Raw genomic sequence first — 22,247 nt, forward strand, 5'->3', positions numbered from 1 at the left:
TTTCCAGGTGTACAAAAGAGCCAAGGCACTGGACCAGTCTGACAACGACATGTCCGCCGTGTACCGAGCCTATATACACTGAGCCCCCGGCCCCGCCCCCGCCCGCGACCCTCCCTCCGACTCGTCCTTCCTCACGTGGGGCCCGGGGTCCGGGGTCCTGGGACTCAGCTCCGGACCAGCCCGCCTGTCTCCGTGTCCTTTGTACAGACTTTGACACTTGCCGTCAGCACAGCACACATCACTCCTGCCCCGAGGCCCTGGAGAGGGGGCGCCCCTGGCTGGGGGCTGTGTGTTCACACTCACACACCCACGCACGCACCCCGCATACCGGCTCTCACCCCAGGATAGAAGCTGCCCAGAAACTGGGGCCCAGCATTTTTCTCCTTCTCCTGAGCTTGTCTTAGCTCAGACTCCTTCCAGCTGAGGAATGGAGATCAGCTGTGAGAACTGGCAGCCCTCCTACCGCTTCCCTCAGTGAAGGGCCGAGGGCACGTCCGCATCCCCCGCCGATCCCCGCAGGGAGGCCCTGGGCCAAGGGGAGCCAGCGCAGACTCCGAGCGGGGGGCCGAGCAGGGGTCCCGTGGGCCGTCCCGGCCGAGCCGCCGATGAGCAGCCAGCTCCATGGATGCCCTTGCGAGCTGAGAGACTGGCAGAGCCCAGCCGAGAGCGGGCAGGCGGCCCGTAGCGGAGCCCCCCCGAGCCCGCTGCCCTTACCGCTCGCCAGCACCTGTCCAGCAGCCGCCGGCCCTTCGGCCCCGGGCTGGGATCCGACTTGCCTGATGCAGTGGGAGGGGAGCTCACGCCCCACCAGGCCGTCCCGTATTTGGACTTGCATTCCAGACCGTGGGAAGGCGCGCTGAGGGGTTCCTTCCTGTTTCCGTTAGGCCACAGACTCTTCGGGTTCGGAAGAGCCTCTCCGACCCGGGCTCCCGCACGGCGGTCCCACCTCCAGCACGAGACCCCACACGCCGCCGCCTCTCCAGGCTCTTCCCCCCTCCTCGCGTGGAGACAGTGTTTCCCTCTGTCCCTTTGGCCCCAGACCCAGCCTGACGAGGACAATTTCTTAGCTCAGCTCTTGAAGCAGGAATGGGTGTCCCACCTGAGCCAGCAGCATGGTCTTCGGTACTGCAAGGCCCCGGGCCTAGTCGGGGGGCCGGAGAGCCGGGCCTCACCGAGCCTGAGCCAGCGGGCCCCCAGAGGTGCGTCTGAGACCAGGAGACCCTGGCGTTTGCCCTGGCACGGGGGACCGCAGGGGCTTGGGACGTGGCGTGAGAACCAGAAGCCGCCCCAAGGACGTCGGCTGTTTCCCTCTGCCTTGGGTGGGGTTCCGAAGCCGCACTGTGCAGAAGGTCGGCATTTACGATGGATACACCCAGCGAGGTGGCCGCGCCGTGTGGGCCCCTCCCCCTCGGCCTTGGCCCTCCGCTCATCCGAACCCAGGTGAGGGCATCTCGGAGGACGTGCGGTTCTGGCCGGGAAGATTCCTGTGGGTTTTTGGCACAGTTAATTTAACTGAGATTTTGAATTCTGTCTAAATACAAAGCCTGTTCTAGTCCTGGCCGGATGCCGGGGGGTGGGGGTGGGGGGAAATTCTGTAATGAACTTGGTTAGTCAATGTTGTCTTAATATTGTCGACAATTCTGTAAAGTTCCTTTTTATGAATATTTTTGTTTAAGCTATTTCACCTTTGTTTTGAAATCCTTCCCTTCTAAGAAGAAAATGTGACACTTGTGAAAAAGCTTGTAAGAAAGCCCCTCCTCCATCACCCCCTTTTTTTCCTTTAAACCACCTTTAAATGACAAATCTAGGTAATTAAGGTCGTGAATTTTTATTTTTGCTTTGTTTTTAATGTCTTTCAGAATAGGATTGTGTGGAAATGTTTAAATGGCAAAAAACATGATTTTTGTGCAATTAACAAAAAGCTACTGCAAGCAAAATAAACCGTTTCTTGGTAACCAAATCGTTGACCGATCCCTTTGGCGGTGATCTGCGCCCGGGCACGAGGCGGCGAGGGCAGAAGAGCCCGGCGGTCTGGGCCGCGCGCTGCCCCCTCGCAGCCCGACGGCCTTGGCGGCCCGGGGCCGGGCTGTCCCGTCCGCCAATCGCCGGGCGCGGCGAGAGCGAGCCACCGCGCCGGCCAGTCAGCGAGCGCGAGCGGAGCAGCGCGCCCTACCCGAGCCGGGAGGGGGCGGGCCGCCCGGCTGGAGAGCCGCCGGGGACGCGGCGTCCCGGGCGAGGCGGTGCCAACGGGTCGGCGCAGCCGCCGGCCTCGTTCCGGGGCGCACGCTGAGTGGCGGCTGGGCCGGAGGGCGGGGCGGGCGCTCGCGCAGCCAATCGGCGGCGGGGGTGGCCCCTTGAGCCGCTGGCGCGGGGACAAGCTGCTGGCGCACCACCGGCCGGAGGACGGGCCCCCGTGACCGTCGCTGGGCGGCGAGCGGCTGCGATGGCGACGGCGATGGCAGCGACGGCGGCGGAGCGGGCGGTGCTGGTGAGGCGCGGGGGCGGTCGGGAGGGCGAGGGCGGCGGGCCTGGGCGGATGACAGCGGGCCTGTCCCCGCAGGAGGAGGAGTTCCGCTGGCTGCTGCACGACGAGGTGCACGCCGTGCTGAGGCAGCTGCAGGACATCCTCAAGGTACCTCGGCCCCGGCCCCCGCCCGTGCCTGCGTGCCGAGCGCCTGTCCCCGGCGCGGCGCGTGCTGTGCAGACCAGGCCCTGCCCGCAGTGCACCTGGAGTCTAGTCGGGGGGCACCGGCAGACGGCTGCCCAGTGGTTCCCCAGCCGCCGTGGGGGTCAGGGCAGGCTTCCTTTGAAGCCGTGCCATTTAATCTCAGATCTGAGGGACCCCGGGACTGTGACCTTAGCCAAGTACTCAACCTCTCTGGGCCCCCCCTTATGCAAAAAGGAGAATAGCAGTACCGGCCTGACAAGGGCTGACATGAAGACAGATAAGCCAGTTAACACAAAAACGTCCAGCAGTGCCTGGTACGGCCAGAGTTGTGGGTTGCCATGACTACTGAAGTTTCCTGACCCTGTTCCCCACACCCAGCACCTAAACCAAACTGGGAGAGCATCTCTCCCCCTTTTCCATATCCCTGTGTTGGGTTCAAGGTAGGCTCCCAGGAAATACGGAAGGAGCAGGTGTGGCTCAGGTGGGACCGGAAACCCAGGCTGTGGGGGAGGGCCCTTAGCTGTGGCACGTGCCCTGGAGGCTTGGGTGAGGCCAGCCCACCGGGGTGCGGCCTCTGGAAGGCGCACCGGGTGGATTGGGTGCACTTTACCCCGTTCCCCTCTGCCCCCAGGAGGCCTCTCTGCGCTTCACTTTGCCGGGCTCTGGCTCCGAGGGGCCCACCAAGCAGGAGAACTTCATCCTGAGCAGCTGTGGGTGAGCCCGAGCTGGGGCACAGGGCTGGGGGGGTTCCTTGTGAGGGGGATGGCCCTGCCCTGAGGCTGCTTTCAGCTCCCACTGCAAGAGGGTGTGCAGTGGGCCAGGCCGGACCATCCTGCGGCGGCCAGGGGCAGGCCGCTGGGGGAGTCGGGAGGTGGGAGAGGGCAGAGGGCAGCTGCAGGCACCGCTCTGACCCCCGTGTGTTGCAGCACAGACCAGGTGAAGGGCGTGCTGACTCTGCAAGGAGACGCGCTGAGCCAGGCGGTGAGTGGGGAAGAGCACGGGAACTTCCTGCTTTTGTCAGCTCTGCTGCCAGCTGGATGTGTGACCCTGGGCAGGAGGCTTGACCTCTCTGGTCCTCCTCATGGGATTGGTGTGCAGCTTCAGTGAGAAGTGCAGGAAGTGGGATGCTGTGCACACGGCCCAGCCCAGAGTCTGGGCCCAGTGAAGCGTGGGCATTTGCAGAATAAGACTGGCCCCAGATCTGAGTGGGATCAGCTAACATCTGAGCTCCGTCTGCACCTGAGCCCATGCCAGACGCCAAATCTATCGGCCTGTACAGATATTCCCTATTTGCCCACAGTCACACGCTTCCTCCCAGCCCAGGCCACCTTCCCCTTTCTTGCCCTCTTTTCTCTTTCATCTCTTTGTGGTTCCTCTTGGGCCTGAGTTCCTGTTTCCTGTTCACCCTCCAAGTGGTCAGGGTGTTGGGAGACCTCCTGCCCCATGGAGTGGCTGGGGCCTGAGCCACCACCCACACCCATTTCTGTCCCCTGCTGAAGGGCCCAGAAGGGCCACAAGCAGAAGGGCATCGCTCTGCCCGGCTTATCCCACTCTTGCCCATCAGGACGTGAACCTGAAGGTGCCCCGGAACAGCCAGCTGCTGCACTTTGCTTTCCGGGAGGACAAGCAGTGGAAGCTGCAGCAGGTAACTGGGCCCTTCCCCGACCGGGGCTCAGGCCACACGGGCAGGCAGGGGCAGGCCGTCAGTGCTGAGGCCTCCCGGTGCTGGCGATTTGTGTCTGCAGCAAGCCCGGGAGGGTGGTGTTTCCTAGCAGCAAAGCTGGAGCATGCAGTGCCTCGGGCTCCAGAGCATCGCTTGGTGGGGAGTGGAGAACCTGGCCTGTCTGTGGGAACCACAGGGTCCTCCCCAACAGGGCACCCCCTGCCCAGAGCCCCCAGGGGCTTCCCCCAACTCCTGGGGATGAAGCCCAGGCTTCCTACCAGCTCCTGTGTGACCCGGCCCCTGCCTGTGCCCCCTCTCATCACTGGCCACCAGCTGGTCTCTACCTCGAGGCCTCTGCCCAGACTCCTCTCTCTGCCTGGAGTCCTCTCCCTGGCTTTTCTCAGCACGCAGTGGTGCTCAAGAGTTGTCTCCCTGGGGTCGCCCCCTCCCCTCCTTGGCCACACTTTTTGTTCCCTTAGGTAAGTCACCCAGTCTGTTGTCATCTTGTACCTTTATTCACCACCATCTAACCTCCTCTAGAAGGGGAGCTACAGGAGGCCCGGACTGTGCCGGCCTCAGTCTGTGCCACAGGGCCCAGCCCTTGGAGGTCACTGAGCCAACAGTTCAGGGGGAGGGATTAGGTCGGCAGCAGCCACCCTGCCCCTTAACGATGGCCCCTGGGAGTGGGGCCCATGGGCTGGAGCCCCGGAGACCACAGCTGCCCTGAATTCAGCGCTTCCCCTGCCCAAGCCACTGATTGCTCTGTGGATGCCATTTTTAGATCCAGGATGCCAGGAACCACGTGAGCCAAGCTATTTACCTCCTCACCAGTCGGGATGAGAGCTACCAGTTTAGGACTGGAGCAGAGGTCCTCAAGGTGAGCTGCCCACAGGGACAGGGGAACCAGGTTCCCCAACCCCCAGCCCTAACCCCTCACAGGCCCCTGGAGCGCTCTTGCCTCACATTCTCAGGTTCTCAGCTGACTGTTGAACCTTCTCTCTCAGTATCCACATGTCCAGCCAGCCATAGTTGAATGGCTCACAGCCTGAACTCTGAATCAGACCTGGGTTCTGATCCCAGGCCTCCAATTCGAGCTGTGCAATCTCAAGTCACTTACTTAGCCACTCTGTGCCTCATTATCCTCACTTGAAAGAGGAAGACAAGCTGTGGCACTACCGACCATGATAATGCAGGTAAATTAGGCTCTAGTAAATGCTCAGTGAACAGTAGCTGCTGACAGTACTAGCACCAAAAAAAAACCCTTGTAATTAACCAAGTGAAATCACATGACATGAAGAGCTGAGCCCAGATGTGCTGGACTCCTGGTTTTGCTCTGCCCCTGACTTTCTGTGTGTCCTCAGGCAGCCCCCCTGCCTCTGGACCTGTGGTTCCTCATATGGAAACTTGGAACTAGATGGAGTAAGGTCCCTCCAAAACTGACCACCCTGAGGAGAGAGGAGGTGGAGTCCCTTGTGCTTCCATCTAGCAATTCTACTTCTCCTGAGAGCCAGGTCACCCTGGTGCTCACAGAAACAGCTGGATGGCAACAGCTGGAAGTAGAGGAAGCTGGGGCTCTGAGGAGTCCAAGCCAGGGCTTTGCCCTGTGCAAAAGGGATGAGTTCCAGATGGTTCCATTGTTAACGTGACCCTACCCCTCAGAGCCTCAGTTTTCTCACCTGATGCCTGCCTTAGGGTCTCAACTCAGCCATCCCATTGGCTCCTCCAGAAAGCCCTCCCTGGCCCCTTGAACTCAAGCTGAATTAGGGCTCCTTCTTATAAGCTCCTCTTTGCCTGCAACTCACCTCCATAAAGCCCTCATGCTCTTGGGACTAACTTCCAGGTCTTACATTCCCCATTGGCCCAGCACCCAGGATTCTGCACTATAGAAACTTCTGGATGGGTAGTCAGCAGTGTGGGTGTCCGGCCCCTGCTGCAAGCTGGAGCCCAGTTACCTGCATCTTTAACAAACCCCCTGCTGTGTGTGTCAGGCCGAGATTGTGACCTCCAGAGCGGGACGTGGGAGCTCCCACAACTTTGTTGCTCCCCGATCCAGGGGCCAGGGGGGCCAGGCCCTTGCAGTTGTGACCAGCCCCCTCCCCACAGCTGATGGATGCCGTGATGCTGCAGCTGACCAGAGCCCGGAACCGGCTCACCACCCCCGCCGCCCTCACTCTGCCTGAGATCGCCATGAGCGGCCTCACGGTCAGTGCCTGGAGCCAGCCCCACTCCAGGGGACAGGTCCCCACACAGGAGTCCAGCTTGCCTCTGGGAGGGACACGCAAAACCGAGGGCTCCTCAAGCCCCAGACTGTTGCCATTTGAGTTGTCTGTGCATTCTTCTGGGGTAGGGTCCTTGGCTTCCATCCTGTATCCCCCAAATACATCAGCCCTAGTCTGGGTCGTAGGTTCCCAAGCTAGTCCAGGAAGCCGCGTGGGGAGCGTCTAGAAGCCCCAGTCCATGGGGTGAGGACTGGGCCCCTCCAGGGGGCTCTGGGGCATCTGTGCCTAACCTTCCCCACCCCACCTGCCTGCCTGGCCTCCCTACAGCGGATGTTCGCCCCCGCCCTGCCCTCTGATCTGCTGGTCAACGTCTACATCAACCTCAACAAGCTCTGCCTCACTGTGTACCAGCTGCACACCCTGCAGCCCAGCTCCACCAAGGTGAGCAGGGGTCCCGCGTCCCCGCCTCCCCGCACCCCTTCCCCGCCCCCCACTCAGCCAGAGCCCAACCCTCTGCTGCTCTTCCCTCTAGAACTTCCGCCCTGCAGGTGGCGCAGTGCTCCACAGCCCTGGGGCCATGTTGTAAGTACACCGTCCAGAAGGGGTGCCCTGGAGCACCCTCCCTACCCCAACCCTCTGTTCCTCAGAGGCTGGGGGGCCACCATCAGGATCTCTCCCCTCTCCCCTCAGTGAATGGGGTCCCCAGCGCCTGGAGGTGAGCCACGTGCACAAGGTGGAGTGTGTGATCCCGTGGCTCAATGACGCCCTCGTCTTCTTCACTGTCTCCCTACAGCTCTGCCAACAGCTCAAGGATAAGGTGAGGCACAGCGGTGCTGCAGGCTTGGGCCGCACTCTCAGGCAGATGGGGCCAGCCGAGCCTCCTTCATTCTGGGGGCATTCCAAGGGCCCTCCACACACACCAGGCAGAGGGGTCACAGTGTCCCTGGGCAACAGTACCCTCTCCCTCACACACTGCCCTTGGATGACCTTGAACTTAGGCCACAGGGTGCAACAAGGGCCAGACCTCCTAGCCACCATTCACCATGTCTCCCCACCTCCCTCCCTCCCAGATCTCTGTGTTCTCCAGCTACTGGAGCTACAAACCTTTCTGAGCAAGCACCCAAGAGCCTGTCTCCCAGGAAGTGGCCCCAGCCCAGGGGTTCCCTGTGCCCCACACACACACCCCTTGGAGTGCTGGCCAGAGCTGGGAAACGTGGGCTATTTATTTCCCTCTTTGCCCCATCCTACCTGTTACATTTACACAGATGAGAGTGAACACTAGAACTCTGGGAGGAGCGGGTGCTGGCTGGCTTTTTGTTTGGATGGGAGTGTCAGGAAGTCAGGGCTGAGAGGTGGCTCATGTCCTAACCCTGCCCTCCTGGCATGGCACTGCGAGAACCCTTGGACCCAGGGAGGGGTCAGCCCAGGGCTCTCCTTGCCCACTTGGCTTCCTGCCAACCTGCCTCCAGGATGGTGAGGGTGGCTGCACTACCCTTCCAGCTAGAGGGTGAGGGGTGGGTGGTGGCCCTAAGCTGGGAGGCAGGTGGAGGAAAGGGGAAGACAAGCCACCCGCTGTGAGCTGTGGTGCCCTTGACTTTCCTGTCAAACCTGGCAAGGCCACCAAGAAATAAAGATTATCCAACTATACGTGGAGCCCTTGTCTGTCTGTCCATCTGAGTGAGGACCAAGCTGGGGGGCCTTGCTGCCCAGGAGCTGGGTAGAGTACCCAGGCACTGAGCACCTGGCCTCCCCTTGCCACCTTTAGAGTGTGCCCAGGCTGCCAAGGGATGGTGACAGGGGCTCTCCTGGGGGTCAAGCCCCCCGTTTGGGCCCAGCTTCCCCATGGCAGCTGCTGGGTGACCCCTAGCAAGTAACATAAGGCCTCCTGGTGACAATCATGAGCTGAAGGCCTTGAGGGGCCAGGCGGGCATCTAGACAAAGCAGGGAGTGCCCACCCTGTGACAGAGGCTCTGAACAGCTCGCCATCACGCCTCCAAGCAAACAAGACATTGTTTCTGCTGGCCGCCGGTCACATGGACACAGGGGCTGGGGGCTCCCGCTTCAAGGCTCCAAAGCCAAGTTGTCCACACCCCTGCGTTCCTGCAAGAGAGGCACAGAGGGTCCCTGTGGCGTCCCTCCTCGGTTGCCTGCCTGCGCCTCTCCACGAGAGGGCCCGCACCCTCCCCTCCGCTCACCCGCACCGAGCGCACCTTCTGGGACAGGAGGGGGCCGTGGCGGGGTCTGCAGCAGCAGCAGTGGGTGCAGGCGAGCAGGAGCAGGAGCAGGACGGTGCCTGGGGGGGCGAGCATCCCGGTGAGGCCCCGGCCCACGGCCTGGAGGCCGAGGGGAGCCAGGGGCCGAGGCCACGCTCACCAGCGAAGAGGAGGAAGACGACGAAGGCGGCGGTGTCCCACTCGGACTGGAACAGCCGGCGGCTCCTCAGTTTCCCCAGCACTTCCTGGGCCACTGTCTGCGGCTCCTCCTGTAGGGTCTCCGCCGACGCGGCCATCCCAGCTGGAGGGCCCTGGTGGGGAGCCAGGACCCGGGATCCGGACGGGGCTCGGGACCCAGGCCCTGGAGCCGCCCGCAGTCCAGCCCGCCCCTCCCGCGCCCCCCCGCAGCCGGGCCGCGGACCCCACTTGCCTCTGAGCGCCCCGAGCCAGGCAGGTCCTGGTTCCCGCGGGAACGGACTGCTTTCCTCTTCCGGGTCCACGCCTGCGGGGCCCCGGCAACCGGCCCCACCCTCCGCGGGCGGCGGAGCTGCGGACGGGCGGGGCTGCACCTGCCAGGTGTGCTGGCTGCGCCCAGCAGCAGGGCTGCGGGCCTGTCGGCCTCGTCATTCCGGGGACCAGATACGCAGCCTGGAACACGGTGGACATTCGGCCGCTGTTGACCTCATGGGTGAAGGAAAGGGAAAGAGGGAGGGAGGGAAGAGTTGCTTCCCCTCCACCGCCCTTCCTGGGCAGCTAGACGTGGCCGCCCGACACCAGGAGTCCTTAGGTCCTTATTTTCTCTATTCTAATCTTCACAACACAAGACAATGGTTACCACCTCTGTGAGCTCTTTCTCCAGACCTTGGGGCCTGGGGCCCCTGACCCCGCTTCTTTCAGAGCACAGGTGTGTCCAGCCTCGCGAGGGGCCAGAGACCACCCAGCGCCTGAGGCTGGTGGTGAGCCAGGTGGACACCACGTCTTGTTCTTGCAGCTCATGGTCGGGAGAAGCCTACCAGCGGGTGGTAGGCCCTGCCCCGAGCACTGTACGCGCATCCCCATCCTGACAGGGTGCTCCCCACCGCGCAGGCTTGAGGCCGGAGGCCTTGAGGGGCTCAGCCAGCTCGAGAGATGGCTAACATGTTCATTTTCTGTTGTTGCTCGCATAGCACCACAAACTTAGTGGCTCAAACAATACAGATGATGACCTTCCCGTCCTGGAGGCCAGAGTCTCCAGTGGCTCTGCAGGAATGCTCCGGAGGCCCTGGGGGAGGATCCACGCCTCACCCTTCCCGGTTTCTAGAGGCTGCTGGGGCTCCATTGCTCATGCCCCACCCTCTCCCTTCAGTTCCAGCTCCCACCCTTGCATTCCTGACCCTGGTCCTTCTGCCCCCCTCTTGTAAGGCGCCGCCCTGCGGTCACACCGGCCCACAGGATACTCCCCCCACCCAAAATCCTTAATCACATCTGCATAGCCCCCTTTGCCATGTAAGGTAACATCTTCAGTTTCCAGGGATTAGGACAGACACATTGCAGGGGCCAGCATCACCAGGACCGAGTGGGGCATTCAGAGCCCAGAGCCCCCGAACACCATGTTACGGAGCCTCTGTGCCGGGATCCCCACCTTCCACCCAACGTCCCCTCCATCCCATTCTGAGTTCTCAGGTTCCTGTTGCAAAGACGGGGTGGTCCTGCATAACTGGAATGCTCTGCTGCAAAAGGCTCCAGGGGGTGCCGCCCCCTGCGGAAGACAGTCTGGCAGTTCCTCAAAAAGTTACAGTGTTATCAAGTGACCCAGCATTTCCACTCCCAAATGAAAACAGGTGAAGTTCACAGCAGCATCAGTCACAAGAGCCGAAAGGCGGGAGGAATCCAAGAGTCCGTCAGCTGGTGAACGGGCAGATCCAACGTGGTTCATCCACATAACGACTGTTACTCAGCCATGAGATGGAATGAAGTCCTGACACGCACTACTCAGTGGATGAACTTCAAAAACATGACGCTCGGTGAGCGAGGCCACACTCAAAGGTCACACATGGTAGGATTCCACTGATGTGAGATGTCAGAAGAGCCCGATCCTGAGACAGACAGGAGTGGCTGCCAGGGCTGGGGGTGCAGTGGGGGTGGCCAGGGGGTTTTCCTTTGGGAGGAAGGATGTTTTGGGACTAGATTGAGGTGGGGCTCTGGTGATACTGTGAATGCCCTAAATGCCACTGAATGGTTCACTTAAAATGGCTAATTTTATGTTAGGTGAATTTTACCTCAATTGGAAAAAAATATAGGGAATGGGACTGACAACTAGCCTCACCCTGACTTGGCATGGCCAAGCCACTGACCCTCAGCCTTCCTGTCCAGGCCCGGGCACTTTGTTTCGTGTTTGTCATTGCCAGTAGGGAAGTACGACCTGCTCATTAAAGAAAATCTGGGAAACTGCATTGTTTAAGGACAAAAACCATCCGTAGAGCCCAGACCCAAGCAGAGCAATGGTGGGGAGCCACGGCAAGACGCGTGTCAGGCGGGTCAGACCCCCGGACTCGGCTCCTGGCCCCAGCCCCTCACACACACCAGCGTCTCTGCCTCAGTGTCCTCTTCTGTGACATGCATGTATGAGTAGCGTCCACCTGCTGGGGTTGCTGTGAGGACTGCACGGAGTGATCCCCGTAAACGCTGCCACAAGGAAGTGCACAGAGAAACGGCCCTGAACGACCATACAGCGTTCCCACTGGGCTTGTAGAACCCTCCAGTCTTGGCCTTTGTGTGCGTCTGGGCTCACCTGCCATCCTCGACTGCTCAGATCACTTTACCATTGAAAGAGGGATTTTCCCAGGAAACATAGCCAAGAGGACCTTGCAAATGACTGCTGCTCTTTGCACACCTGATCCTCCAGCTCACAATCCCTGTGGGCACCCACTGAGGCTTTCTTCCCCCCAGTTTTTCAGAATCCTATGTCACTCACATGTGACACTTTCTCTGGAGACGCTGGTTTCTCTGCAGAGAGGTTTACTTCCTTGAAGGACTCTCTCAGAGGCAGAATCTCCTCCCGTTCAAGGTCAGCCTGCGGGTCACCAGCACTGCTTGGCCATAGGCACATAACATTCTCATTGGCTCTGTAGGCCAGCCTTGCCAAATCTCTCAAGAGCTGGGGAGTTGTAGCTTAAGAAATTTCTCTGTTGGCAACTGAACCGTGTTCCAGGGCAGGCTCCGCCCCGGGCCTCCCACCCTGGGCCCTGCCAGCCCCACCCCTGGCCTCCCAGCCCTGGAAGTAAAGTCTAAGCCTTGTTGTCAGATATGTAGAAGGTGGGAGAGTGGAAGGGCCTGGCAGAGACAGAAAGAAGACTGCTTGGGGCTCAGGGCGGTCGAGTGTCAGGTGAGTCCCAGTGGGCAAAGCAGGGTCAACAGACTGCTGCCTGCTTTTGTAAATAGTTTTTTTATTGGCCTGTAGCCACACCTGTCCCTTTGTCAGTGGCTGCTTTCATGCCAACAACAGTGGAGCTGAAGAGTAGTTGCAACAGAGCTCTTATGATCTGCCAAGATCAAAATCTATACTATCTGGTTCTATACAGAAAACATTTGCCAACATCTGAGACGGAGGATTGCTTAGGGCTTGCAAATTCAGGTGCCAGGAGACAGGTGAGCAAGAACTAACTGAGATGGACTTGGTGTAAGAAACATCTTACAGGGAGACATTAGAGAGGGGTGAGGACTAAGGCAAACTGAAGTGCACGTGGCCCAGCCAAAGAGGGCAGCTCAAGTCAGCTTACAGTCTCTAAGCCACATGGGAAATCTAGATGTTTGTGTGGACAAGAAAAGGGGTGGTAGAGGGTGAGCATGTGGACTCAGGTCCCGGCCCTGCCACTTCCTCACTAAGTGACCTTGAAGGACTCCCTTGATGCTGTCTTATCTGTAACCTCGGTGGTAGTAGCAGGGCTTGCTTCCTAGGGCTGTGATCATTACTTAACAAGTTAGCGTCCTAGGACTCCTGGAGTAATGGTGCAAATACTAAGTGCAGGCTAAATGTTTGCTGTGTCAGTCTCCTGGTTTTTCAGTGCTGGCAATTTAAAACACCATGGAGCCAGCAGGGGACAGACCAAAGGACAGCCACGCATGTTCTGCTTTCCGGCCATAGTCACAGGGTTGTTTTCCCCGGCAGAGTAGTTAAGGGTCATGAACTTGGAAGTCAGAGGGACTGGTGGAAGCCCAGCTCTGTCACTTACCAACTAGATGACTTTGGACACGGGAGCTGCCCTGGGTTCCTGGATCCTGCCTGTAGTGCTAGGCCAGGGTCCTTGTGAGGATTTCAGGGTAGGGTCCCAACAGGCCCTGAAGGAGCAGCTTACCGACCTGCCCTCAGCTCCCCACTGCTGAGGAGCCCCCAGGTGTCAGATTCTTCAGTTAACTGTCACCCTGTCCCCTCCCCCTCACCACACACTCCAGGGTCTGCCAGGACAGGGCAGCCCCCAGAGCTCCGCAGGGACCTGGGGCCAGCAGGTGCCACCCAAGGCTGCTTTTCTCTCTTTCTCACTCTCTGTGCGTCACAGGTCCAGCCCCTGGGCTTTGCCAGGCTGGCCACAGTCTGCTGGGGGGTGTGGGAGCGAGAGGCCTGCCTGGGCCATGGGTAGGGGCCAGAGAGGAAGCTCTGGGGATAGGGGGGTGGCAGGTTCCTGGGGCTGGTGCATCTCAGGAAGGGATTTGTTCTCCCTGAGAGGCAGCACCCCCAGGGAACCTCGGTGAACCCCATGGGCCATGGTGACGTGGGGGATGGCTACACGGGGGGCATGCAGTGAGTGAGTGCCTGAAAGCAGAGCTTGGGAGTCAGGGTCCAGAAGTGAGAGTGCAGGTGGCCCCCCTCTGGAGCCCCAGCGACCCCTTCTCCCCACCCACCCCTGATGACAGGCATCGTTGTGCCCTTGGCCACATGGACCCCCAGAGGCAGTCCCCTCCCCACTGCTCGTCACAGCCTTGCAGCCCCATGTCCCCATGCTGTGAGGCGCTTGGTTACGTGGGCATCGATGCTGTGCTGGACCAACTGAAGATCAAAGCCATGAAGATGGGCTTCGAGTTCCACATCATGGTGGTGGGTGAGTGTGGGGCTGGGGCCAGTGGGCAGAACCCCTCGCCTCTCAGCCACAGTCTCCCCATCTGGGAAGTGGGCCACATGGTGGCATCTCACAGGGATGTTGCAGTTGAAAATTTGGCAACACTGAGTTGTTAGAAGATAAAAATTACCCACAAAGCCCCAGCCGAATCCAAACAGAGCAGTATGGGTGGGCAGGGGGTGGAGGGCCATGGCAGGAAGTCCCGAGCACCCAGACTCACATCCTGGTCCCCGCCTTACCACCCGCAAGTGTGCAACCTTGGGCGCTGTCCCCGACCTTTTCTGCCTTAGTTCCTCATGGGGCTCAGCACAGTGCCTGGCATTTAGGCGGTTTTCCATGGGCTGGCTTATCTGGAATTGTATTTTTACATACACAAAATTGATTTTGTAGGCCAAAACTACATTTTTAACAAAATAAGCTAGATAAACAGCATAAAATGTCAGGGTGTGCAGCGCCGAGCTGGGCGTTATTCTAAGGCAGCACTGTCCAACAGAAACATAACAGGAGCCACATAGGTAACTTTTCAATTTCCCAGGAGCCACCTTGAAAAAAGAAAGGGAAATGGAAATTAATCACCTATTTTATTTACCCCAATATATTCCAAAATACCAGCATCTCAACATGACATGTAATCCATAGAAAAAATTACTCGCGAGAACTCCCACAGTCTTTCCTGTCACACCCCATCTGCAAAAGCTGGTTTGCCTTTCCCGCCAAGTGCGCACCTCCGTTCAGATCCCCTGTATGGCCGGTGGCAGTGGCCAGGTGCGGCTCCTGGATCAGGCAGCACAGCCCCGGGGACAACTGCAGTCAGACTCGCCGAGGTGTGTTCTGCACTGTGGTGCGAGATGTTTCCTACGGACGGGCACGGTCCACAGGGTTTCCCAGCAGCAGGGAGAGAGGGCCATCTAGAGCCGCCACAGCCTGGGGGCATCTCGCCACCTTTTGTCGACCAAAAGGACCCAGACATGAGAGAGCACGCGCTGTGTGGTTCCCTGAGTCAACGGCAGACGGAACTGCTCCCTGCTGGCGGAAGTCAGGAGCCGGGCTGTCCCTGGGCAGCTGGGTTGCTGTGACAGGGCATGAGTGTGCAGTGTCGGGCAGTTAAATTTATAAAAAGGTATTGAACTGCCCATTAGCGGGTGAGCGGATCAGCACAATGTGGTCCATCCATAAGATGGAGTGTTATTCGGCCTTAAAAAAGAAAGCCCTGACCCGCTACATGGATGAACCTTGCAAACACGAGGCTGAGTGGAAGTAGCAGGGCCCAGGACGAAGACCATAGGATTCCATTTACACGAAGTGTTCAGAATAGGTGGATCCATAGAGACAGAAAGATTAGTGGCTGACGGGCTGGTGGAGGGAGAATGCGGGGTGAGTGCTCATGGGTACAAGGCTTCTTTGAGGAGCAGTGAAAATTTTGCAACAAAATAGAGGTGGAGACTGCACAGCATTGTAAATGCACTAAATGCCTCTGAATTGTTCACTTTAAATGGTTAATGGTTAATTTTTTATTATATGAATTTTGCCTCAATTTTGCCAAAAAAAGGATAAACATTGAGGTGGATAAACCTCAGATAGTGTGTGTACTTTTCTATATTTATGTTATACCTAGGAAACAGGTTACTTTCTAAAATAATTGATTTAAGAGTTTGAGAAACACCGCCTCAAACGTGCGCCGTCACTGCTGTCTCCCGGCTCTCCCCAGGTCAGAGCGGCCTGGGCAAGTCCACAATGGTGAGCACGTTGTTCAAGTCCAAGCTGTTGAAGTCTACCATGCCAGGCCTGGGGGTGCCCGCATCCCAGACGCTGAGGCTGCAGTCAGTGACCCACGGTGAGCAAGCCCCCACCCTCACCCCTACCCGCCCTGCCGGGGTCCGACCCCTCCCAGCTCTGCTCTCCCCACAGTCATCGAAGAGAAGGGCGTGAAGCTCAAGCTGACGGTGACCGACACTCCTGGCTTCGGGGACCAGATCAACAATGACAAGTGGTGGGTCTTCGCGGGGGGCTGGCCATGCCCTGGCGGCCCCTTGCCCCTGCCCCTCCGGCCTCTGGGAATCATCTCAGCCTTGGTGCCACCTGGCTCCAGCATCTTTGAGACTCAGTTTATTTGTCTGTATGGTGGGTGCATACACAACACTCCTTCCATGAGCGGAGGGAGTCGCCCGTGTGAAGGCCTTAGCTCGCTGCCTGGCTCAGTGAAGGCCATAGCGCCCCAGGAGTGAGAAGCCCACACCTCAGAGTCAGTGCCGCCGGGTCAGACCGCTTCCCAGCCGCACAGCCTGGGCTGCTCACGGGAGCTCTCTGGGCCTCTGTTTCCCCTTTGTAACTTGGGGCTGATGATACCCCCCCCCTTGCAGAGTTGTTCTAAGCTCTCAGAGAGCCAGAGACAGCGGCAGTGGTTGGGAAAACACACACACACACACACACAGAGTCAGGACTGGCTGCATTATTTGTGGGACCCAGTACAATGAAAATGTAGGGCTCCTGTTAAAAATTACTAAGAATTGTAAGACCATGACTGCAAAGCATTCATGCAAGTGCTCACGGGCCCTGTATGCCTGCTCTGTTCACACACCACGTAGCCTGTCCTGCGCGCAGTGCTTCCTGGAGCACTGTCACGTGCAGGCTCTGGTCTGGACACAGGGATACAGCAATGGGCAAGAGATGTACGTCCTTGCCGACGTGGAGTTTGCATTGTCATGGGAGTGAGGAACAGACAGTGAACGGATATGTCCGCAGCTAGTTATATGGAACTCTGTCATCCAAACAGGACACTTTCAGAGCCTAAGGGGCACGGAGCGGGGGTAGGTGGGGGTGGGGGCTGCAGTTTCAAGCAGAGTGATCAGGAGAAGGTGGCATTTGGGCAGACTCCCCGGAGATGAGAGGATGAGCCCTGTGGACATGCAGGGAAGAGTGTTCAAGGCAGAGGGCAGCCCATGCACCCCTGCGGCGGTGGGCTGGTGTGTCTGAGGAAGGCCAGCGTGGCTGGAGGGGCATGAGCGAGGGACAGAGGAGAGGCAGGCGGGAAGCAGCCATGGCGTGTGGCGCGGGGCCTGGAAGGACAAGGTAGGCACTTCTGCTTTTCTTCAGCCACCAGAGACTGAGCAGAAAAGAGATGTGATCTGACAATAGCGCCAACAGGGAGGTGGGAGCGGAGGGAACCAGGGAGAGGAGTCGGGGCCCTTGAAACCACTGGTGAGAGTTCTGGGTGGTCTGAGCCAGGCTGCTGCGAGCCCTCACCTTAGCGCCCACCTCTCGCCCCACCAAGTAGGCGCTCCTTTTGTCACCATCTTACAGGTGAGGAGGCTGAGGCCTCCGCTTGAGCATGGCGAGCGGCCTCTGACAGTGCAGCGGGGCCAGAGGAGGGGGTGCCTGGGTGACCAAGGATCTCAGGCACAGTGGGACTGGGAGTCCAGCACCCAAGGCAAACTGGGGTGAAGTCCTGAAAGGAGGGCGTCCGGAGAACAGGGCAGACGGGGGGCTCCAGGTGCAGTTCTGAGGTTGGGTTGGCCTCCCACCCCAGCTGGAATCCCATCCTGGGCTACATCAACGAACAGTACGAGCGGTACCTGCAGGAAGAGACCCTCATCGCCCGCCAGCGCCACATCCCCGACACCCGGGTGCACTGCTGTGTGTACTTCGTGCCACCCACTGGGCACTGGTAAGATGGTGGGGCCGGCGGGGGAGGCCCGCCTGCATGGGGCAGAGAGGAGGAAGGGGAGGGGTCCCCAGTGTGGCCGCAGACCAGCACCCCCTTTTCATACACTCACCACCACCGACATCCCCTCACCCCCTGCCCTGAGCAGCCTGAGGCCCCTGGACATCGGGTTCCTGCGGCGGCTCTGCCGGACTGTGAACGTGGTGCCCGTGATCGCCCGTGCTGACAGCCTGACCCTTGAGGAGCGGGAGATCTTCAGGCACAAGGTGGTCCGGGCACCTGCGGTAGGGGCAGCGAGGGGGCAGAGCACAGGGTGGGCTGAGGTCACCTATGTGTGGTCCCCAGATCCAGCATGACCTCAGGACTCACTCCATTGATGTGTACCCGCAGAAGCGCTTTGATGACGACATCAATGACAGGCTCCTCAACAGCAAGATCCGGGTAGGAGGCCCTGGGGGGCTGGGGAGCGTGGCAGGACCAAGGTGGGTAACTTTGCACTCACCCCTCCCATCTGATGACTCATCTCTCTCTACAACTCAGGGAAAGTTCATGTATTTCTAGCAGGTATGACTCTCCATCCACCCAAAAACTCAAGGTGAGTAATAAGTGGGTCACATCAACAGCCCACAGAATGGGAGAAAATGTTTGCAAACAGTGTATCTGATTAGGCACTTGTATCCTGAATATATAAAGAACGTTTACAGATCAACAATAAAAGACAAAATAACCCAATTTAAAAATGAGCAAAGAATTTGAATAGACATTTCCCAGAAGAATTGCCAGTAAGCATATGAAAAGGTGTTCGGTATCCTCAGTCATAAAGAAAATGCAAATGAAATCCTCAGAATAACCACAAAACCACAGATACCACTTCACACCCATTAGGATGCCTCTCGTCAAAATGACAGACAATAAGAGTATCAACGAGGATATGGAGAAATTGGAACTTTCACACACCACGGCGGGAATCAAATGGTGCGGCTGCTTTGGGAATGGTTGGGCATTTCCTCAAAAGGCTAAACAGTAAGTTACCATATGACCCAGCAATTCCACTTCCAAGAGAAATGAAAACCTATGTCCACATAAAAACTTAAGCATGAATGTTCATAGCAGAATTGTTTGTAAAAGGGAAAAAGTGGACACAATACAAGTAAGTCATAAATCTGTTAACTCAGGAAGGAATAATAAATGTGGTCCTTCCATACAATGGAATATTTTTCAGCCATAAAAAGGAATGAGGTCCTGACAGATGCCAGTGTGGCTAAACCTTGAAAACATGATGCTAAGAAAAAGAAGCCAGACTAAAAAAGGCCACATATTACATGATTCCATTATATGAAACGTCTGGAATAGGCAACCCAAAGAGACAGAAAGTAGATGAGCGGTGCCAGCAGCAGGGGGCCAGGGGAAGCGTGGAGTGACTGCTCATGGGCCTGGGGTTGCATCTCGGGGTGATGAAAACGTTCTGGAAATAGACAATGACGGTGGCACAATCTTGTGAATGCACTCAAAGCCACTGAAGTGCACTGCTAAAAGGGTGAGTCTGATGCTGTGTGAATCATCTCTCAATAAGGTGGTGCAGAAAAGAAAGAGGGATAGAGCTCTCACATCTTCCTTTTCTCTGAATCAACCGAATTCCGGCTCCAAGCTCCCGTCTTGCTGTCCTTGTACTGTGCTCAACGTCAGTCCGTCTGGATCCTATAAAGCACACAACAGCCACCAGGCCTCAACCCTCCCCACCAGGGGCTCTGGGGGCCTACCAGCGATTTCAGCCCCCCACAGCCTCCTGGCAGGTGCCTTTGTGCAGTGCATGAACTGCGCATCTGTACATGGAGGCCCCATTTCCCATCTGGTCCCCAATTTCTCTACACATCCCCTCTTTCTCCTCTACACTGGAGCAATGAACAGGATTTACTACGAAAGATGCAAAAAGCCTTGACCTTCACCAACTTTTGCTTTCCGAGGCAGCAAAGACAGTAGCCTGGCCACAGCTGGCACAGAGCTGGGGGAAAATGTGCTCAAATTAACACCTTGATAAAACACGCAGACGTGTAACACTTACTGAGGGTTTGCATAGGCTGATGCATACAGAGTGTGCAACAGTCATTACTATTACCACCAATATTATTCCCCATCACAACTGAGCTCTTAGAAATAAAAACAAACCCACGTATAGCACTTTGGAGTTGACAAGTTTGAATCTCCACTCCTGACCACTAGCACGTGGACAACTAGCATGTGCAGCAGGGCTCAGCACACTGTTTTGGGAAGGGCCGGATGATGGCAACTATTTGGCACTTTGTGGACCAAGTGGTCTCAGTTGCAATTACTCAGCTCCACTAGTCACGTGAAAGCAACACAGAAAATAGTCGATGACGGGCAGAGCCGCGCGCCGGTAAACCTCACCCAGGAAGATGGGCTGCAGGCCTGATTTGGCTCATGAACCACAGATCGCCAGCCTCTGGCTCGCAAAGCTCGTTTAATCCCCATGATAACCAGGGAAGGTGAGTATTTTTCCCGGTTCACAGGTAGGAGTTTGACATTGGCAAGATCATATTATTAATCAACCACGAGCAGCAACAGTTTCCGAGAGTCACTCCGCCCAGTCTTTGTTGTGCTGAGCGCGCCGCACACATTCACGAGGCCCGTGGCAGCACTGCTGTACAGATGAGGAAACAGAGGCTCTGACCTTTGTGTCCAGCTGAGGCTGGACTTTATGTCTTAGGACTTTAGATATCTTGGGCTACTTCTGTCCCCAAAAAGCAGTGCCCACCACCTCTTCCTCTCCCCACCTTCCCAGCGGGGCCAACCCTTCTGTCTCGTCCCCTCCCCATAGGAACGGATCCCCTTTGCTGTCGTCGGGGCTGACCAAGAGCACATGGTGAACGGGAGGTGTGTCCTGGGCCGGAAGACAAAGTGGGGCGTCATTGAAGGTCAGTGCGGGGACTCCAGGGAGGATGCAGGTGAGAGGGGTTGGAAAGCGGGGCCCAGCCTGTTGCCCTTGGCATCATTAGCTCCCATCGTGGAGAAGTGAAGCCCACAGCCGGGGAGCAGACAGACCTGGGTCGCGTCCCTCCTTGCAGCCAGGAGACCTCAGGCAAGTTGCCAGACTCTCTGGGCCTCAGTTTCCTCACAATAAAGTGAACAACGTGGTAACATCAGCCTCGCAGGGTGGTTGGACATGGCAGAGCCACTGCTTTACACAATGCCCAGCACCCAGAAGATGCCCTATGCATTTGCTAGAATCTGCCGTGGGCCTACTATGTGCCAGGCATACTGTGTGCATTTCCTGGGGGGGATACAGTAGAGGCAGGACTGATGAGGTCCCTCTCCCCATAGAGCTGACAAGACATTAGGAGATGCACAAGGAAGGAAATCAGGGGCACAGGGAAGGGGCCCCACTATGGGTGAGGCTGGGGGGTGGAGCAGGAGCAGCTAGGGTCCGAGCCCCGAGTTGTCAGTTATCAAAAGTAGTGAAGTATGTACAATATACAAAATGCAATATAGTACTATTAAGTGTATAATAATAAATGACCAGTGGGTTCATGGATTCAACAACTATTTGTAGAAGTTGGGGATCCTGGGGACAAATGAATGAATGAATGCATGAACCAAGAATGGGGCGGGGAGGTGGAGGCTAAGACAGCAAGAAAGGGGGCAAGAGCAGAGGGCGGCATCAGGTGGCGTGTAGCGCGCAGCGGGCACTCACCTGGTGCTCGCCGAGGGCAGGGCAGGCCGAGCAGAGCTGGCACCCGCTGTCTGTCTTGCAGTGGAGAACATGGAGCACTGTGAGTTCCTCCTCCTGAGAAACCTGCTCATCCGGTGAGGGTGCAGGGAGCCAGGGGGCTGCGGGGACCCGGGGGACACCAGGGCCAGCTGGGCTTGAGCTGCCGCCCATCCTCCAGCTCCCACCTCCAAGACCTGAAGGACGTCACCCACAACATCTACTACGAGAACTACCGCGTCTGCAGACTCAACCAGAGCCACACGCTGCCCCGAGGGCCCGGCTGGGTGGCGCTGGCCCCAGCCCCCACCTGCGCCCCGGCCACCCCCAGGCGCTCGAAGGCCCGCCTGCAAGTCCGCGACAAGCGCGATAAGGAGCACTGAGTGCCCGCACGCCCGGGCCTGCCCCCTGGCACACACTGTGTGGGGCATGTATTAAAGGTGGACATTGCTTTTTATGAAAAGCTGTCCTTTGAAAATGAAAGGCGTTTTGTGAATGACTTCTTTGAGCTATCTGCAAATAAAAACATGGTTCCTTCTTAGGTGGCAGTGTGGGACCCAAGGCCCTCTGCAGTCCTGAAGACCTGGGAGGGCACGTCTCGGACGACCGGCTCTTTGGGTCCCAGAACCAGAACCAAGCTCCAGTTCAGGCTTTGCTGTCCATCTCAGCCCTCGCTCCTGGCACACAGCCAGGTCCACAGTGTCACCAACACTTAAAAACTCCCGTCTTTGGTTGCCCAATCTCCGGCCATCTTCCCCAAACTGTGCCCTGACCCTTCCTCTCTGCCCCGCCCTGGCAGACCAGCGTGGTGGGAAGACAGCTCCAGTCTTGGAGGCTGGCAAAGCTGATGTGAAATCCCCACTCTGCTGCCGACGGGCTCTGTGACCTTGGGTAAGCCACTCTCCCTGGGCCTTGGCGTCCTGGTGTATGAAACGGGGACAATAGTCACGCTCTCATACAAGATCGCTGTGTGGACAAAACACAGTGAATTCGTGGCATGTGCCTG

The 22,247-nt window shown here is 58.0% G+C and overlaps 4 protein-coding genes across 17 annotated transcripts in view; 3 read left to right on the forward strand and 1 right to left on the reverse strand.

Moving 5' to 3' along the window:
* GLYR1 (glyoxylate reductase 1 homolog) overlaps positions 1-1,960 on the forward strand; it is a 32,852-nt gene extending 30,892 nt beyond the window's left edge. For both annotated transcript variants that reach the window (XM_037014854.2, XM_037014846.2), the window contains exon 16: positions 8-1,960. In XM_037014854.2, coding sequence (XP_036870749.2) covers positions 8-82 — 75 coding nt within the window. In that variant the 3' untranslated portion in view covers positions 83-1,960. The remainder of the gene's footprint in view (positions 1-7) is intronic.
* A 297-nt stretch (positions 1,961-2,257) lies between these two features.
* Positions 2,258-8,197, forward strand: ROGDI (rogdi atypical leucine zipper). 2 transcript variants are annotated; one of them, XM_037014887.2, is made up of 11 exons: positions 2,258-2,488; positions 2,561-2,632; positions 3,300-3,378; positions 3,600-3,649; positions 4,233-4,313; positions 5,113-5,208; positions 6,435-6,533; positions 6,878-6,991; positions 7,083-7,132; positions 7,241-7,367; positions 7,621-8,197. In XM_037014887.2, the coding sequence occupies exons 1-11, from the start codon at positions 2,444-2,446 to the stop codon at positions 7,660-7,662; spliced, it is 855 nt and encodes a 284-aa protein (XP_036870782.2). In that variant the 5' UTR covers positions 2,258-2,443; the 3' UTR covers positions 7,663-8,197. The 2 variants fall into 2 exon arrangements, with proteins under 2 accessions (XP_036870782.2, XP_017501531.3); XM_017646042.3 differs by having other exon boundaries at positions 2,263-2,488; positions 3,300-3,382; positions 3,595-3,649.
* Positions 7,750-9,333, reverse strand: SMIM22 (small integral membrane protein 22). Of its 2 annotated transcripts, none has more exons than XM_037014969.2 (4): positions 9,194-9,333; positions 8,924-9,074; positions 8,761-8,843; positions 7,750-8,650 (listed from the first exon to the last, which is right to left on the reverse strand). In XM_037014969.2, exons 2-4 carry the CDS (start codon positions 9,057-9,059, stop codon positions 8,612-8,614), a joined length of 258 nt encoding a protein of 85 aa, XP_036870864.2. In that variant the 5' UTR covers positions 9,060-9,074; positions 9,194-9,333; the 3' UTR covers positions 7,750-8,611. The 2 variants fall into 2 exon arrangements, with proteins under 2 accessions (XP_036870864.2, XP_073070638.1); XM_073214537.1 differs by having other exon boundaries at positions 8,746-8,843.
* A 2,655-nt stretch (positions 9,334-11,988) lies between these two features.
* On the forward strand, positions 11,989-21,724 carry SEPTIN12 (septin 12). 11 transcript variants are annotated; one of them, XM_073214541.1, is made up of 11 exons: positions 11,989-12,127; positions 12,324-12,390; positions 13,654-13,838; positions 15,570-15,690; positions 15,748-15,846; positions 17,383-17,520; positions 17,666-17,783; positions 17,863-17,958; positions 20,354-20,450; positions 21,288-21,339; positions 21,423-21,724. In XM_073214541.1, exons 3-11 carry the CDS (start codon positions 13,676-13,678, stop codon positions 21,622-21,624), a joined length of 1,086 nt encoding a protein of 361 aa, XP_073070642.1. In that variant the 5' UTR covers positions 11,989-12,127; positions 12,324-12,390; positions 13,654-13,675; the 3' UTR covers positions 21,625-21,724. The 11 variants fall into 11 exon arrangements, with proteins under 11 accessions (XP_073070642.1, XP_073070641.1, XP_017501536.3 ...); XM_073214540.1 differs by lacking the exon at positions 12,324-12,390 and having other exon boundaries at positions 11,991-12,127; XM_017646047.3 differs by lacking the exon at positions 12,324-12,390 and having other exon boundaries at positions 12,035-12,127; positions 15,565-15,690; positions 15,765-15,846.
* The last annotated feature ends 523 nt before the right edge of the window (positions 21,725-22,247 follow it).

Source organism: Manis javanica, chromosome 10 (genome assembly GCF_040802235.1).
Source record: "Manis javanica isolate MJ-LG chromosome 10, MJ_LKY, whole genome shotgun sequence".
Taxonomy (NCBI): domain Eukaryota; kingdom Metazoa; phylum Chordata; class Mammalia; order Pholidota; family Manidae; genus Manis; species Manis javanica.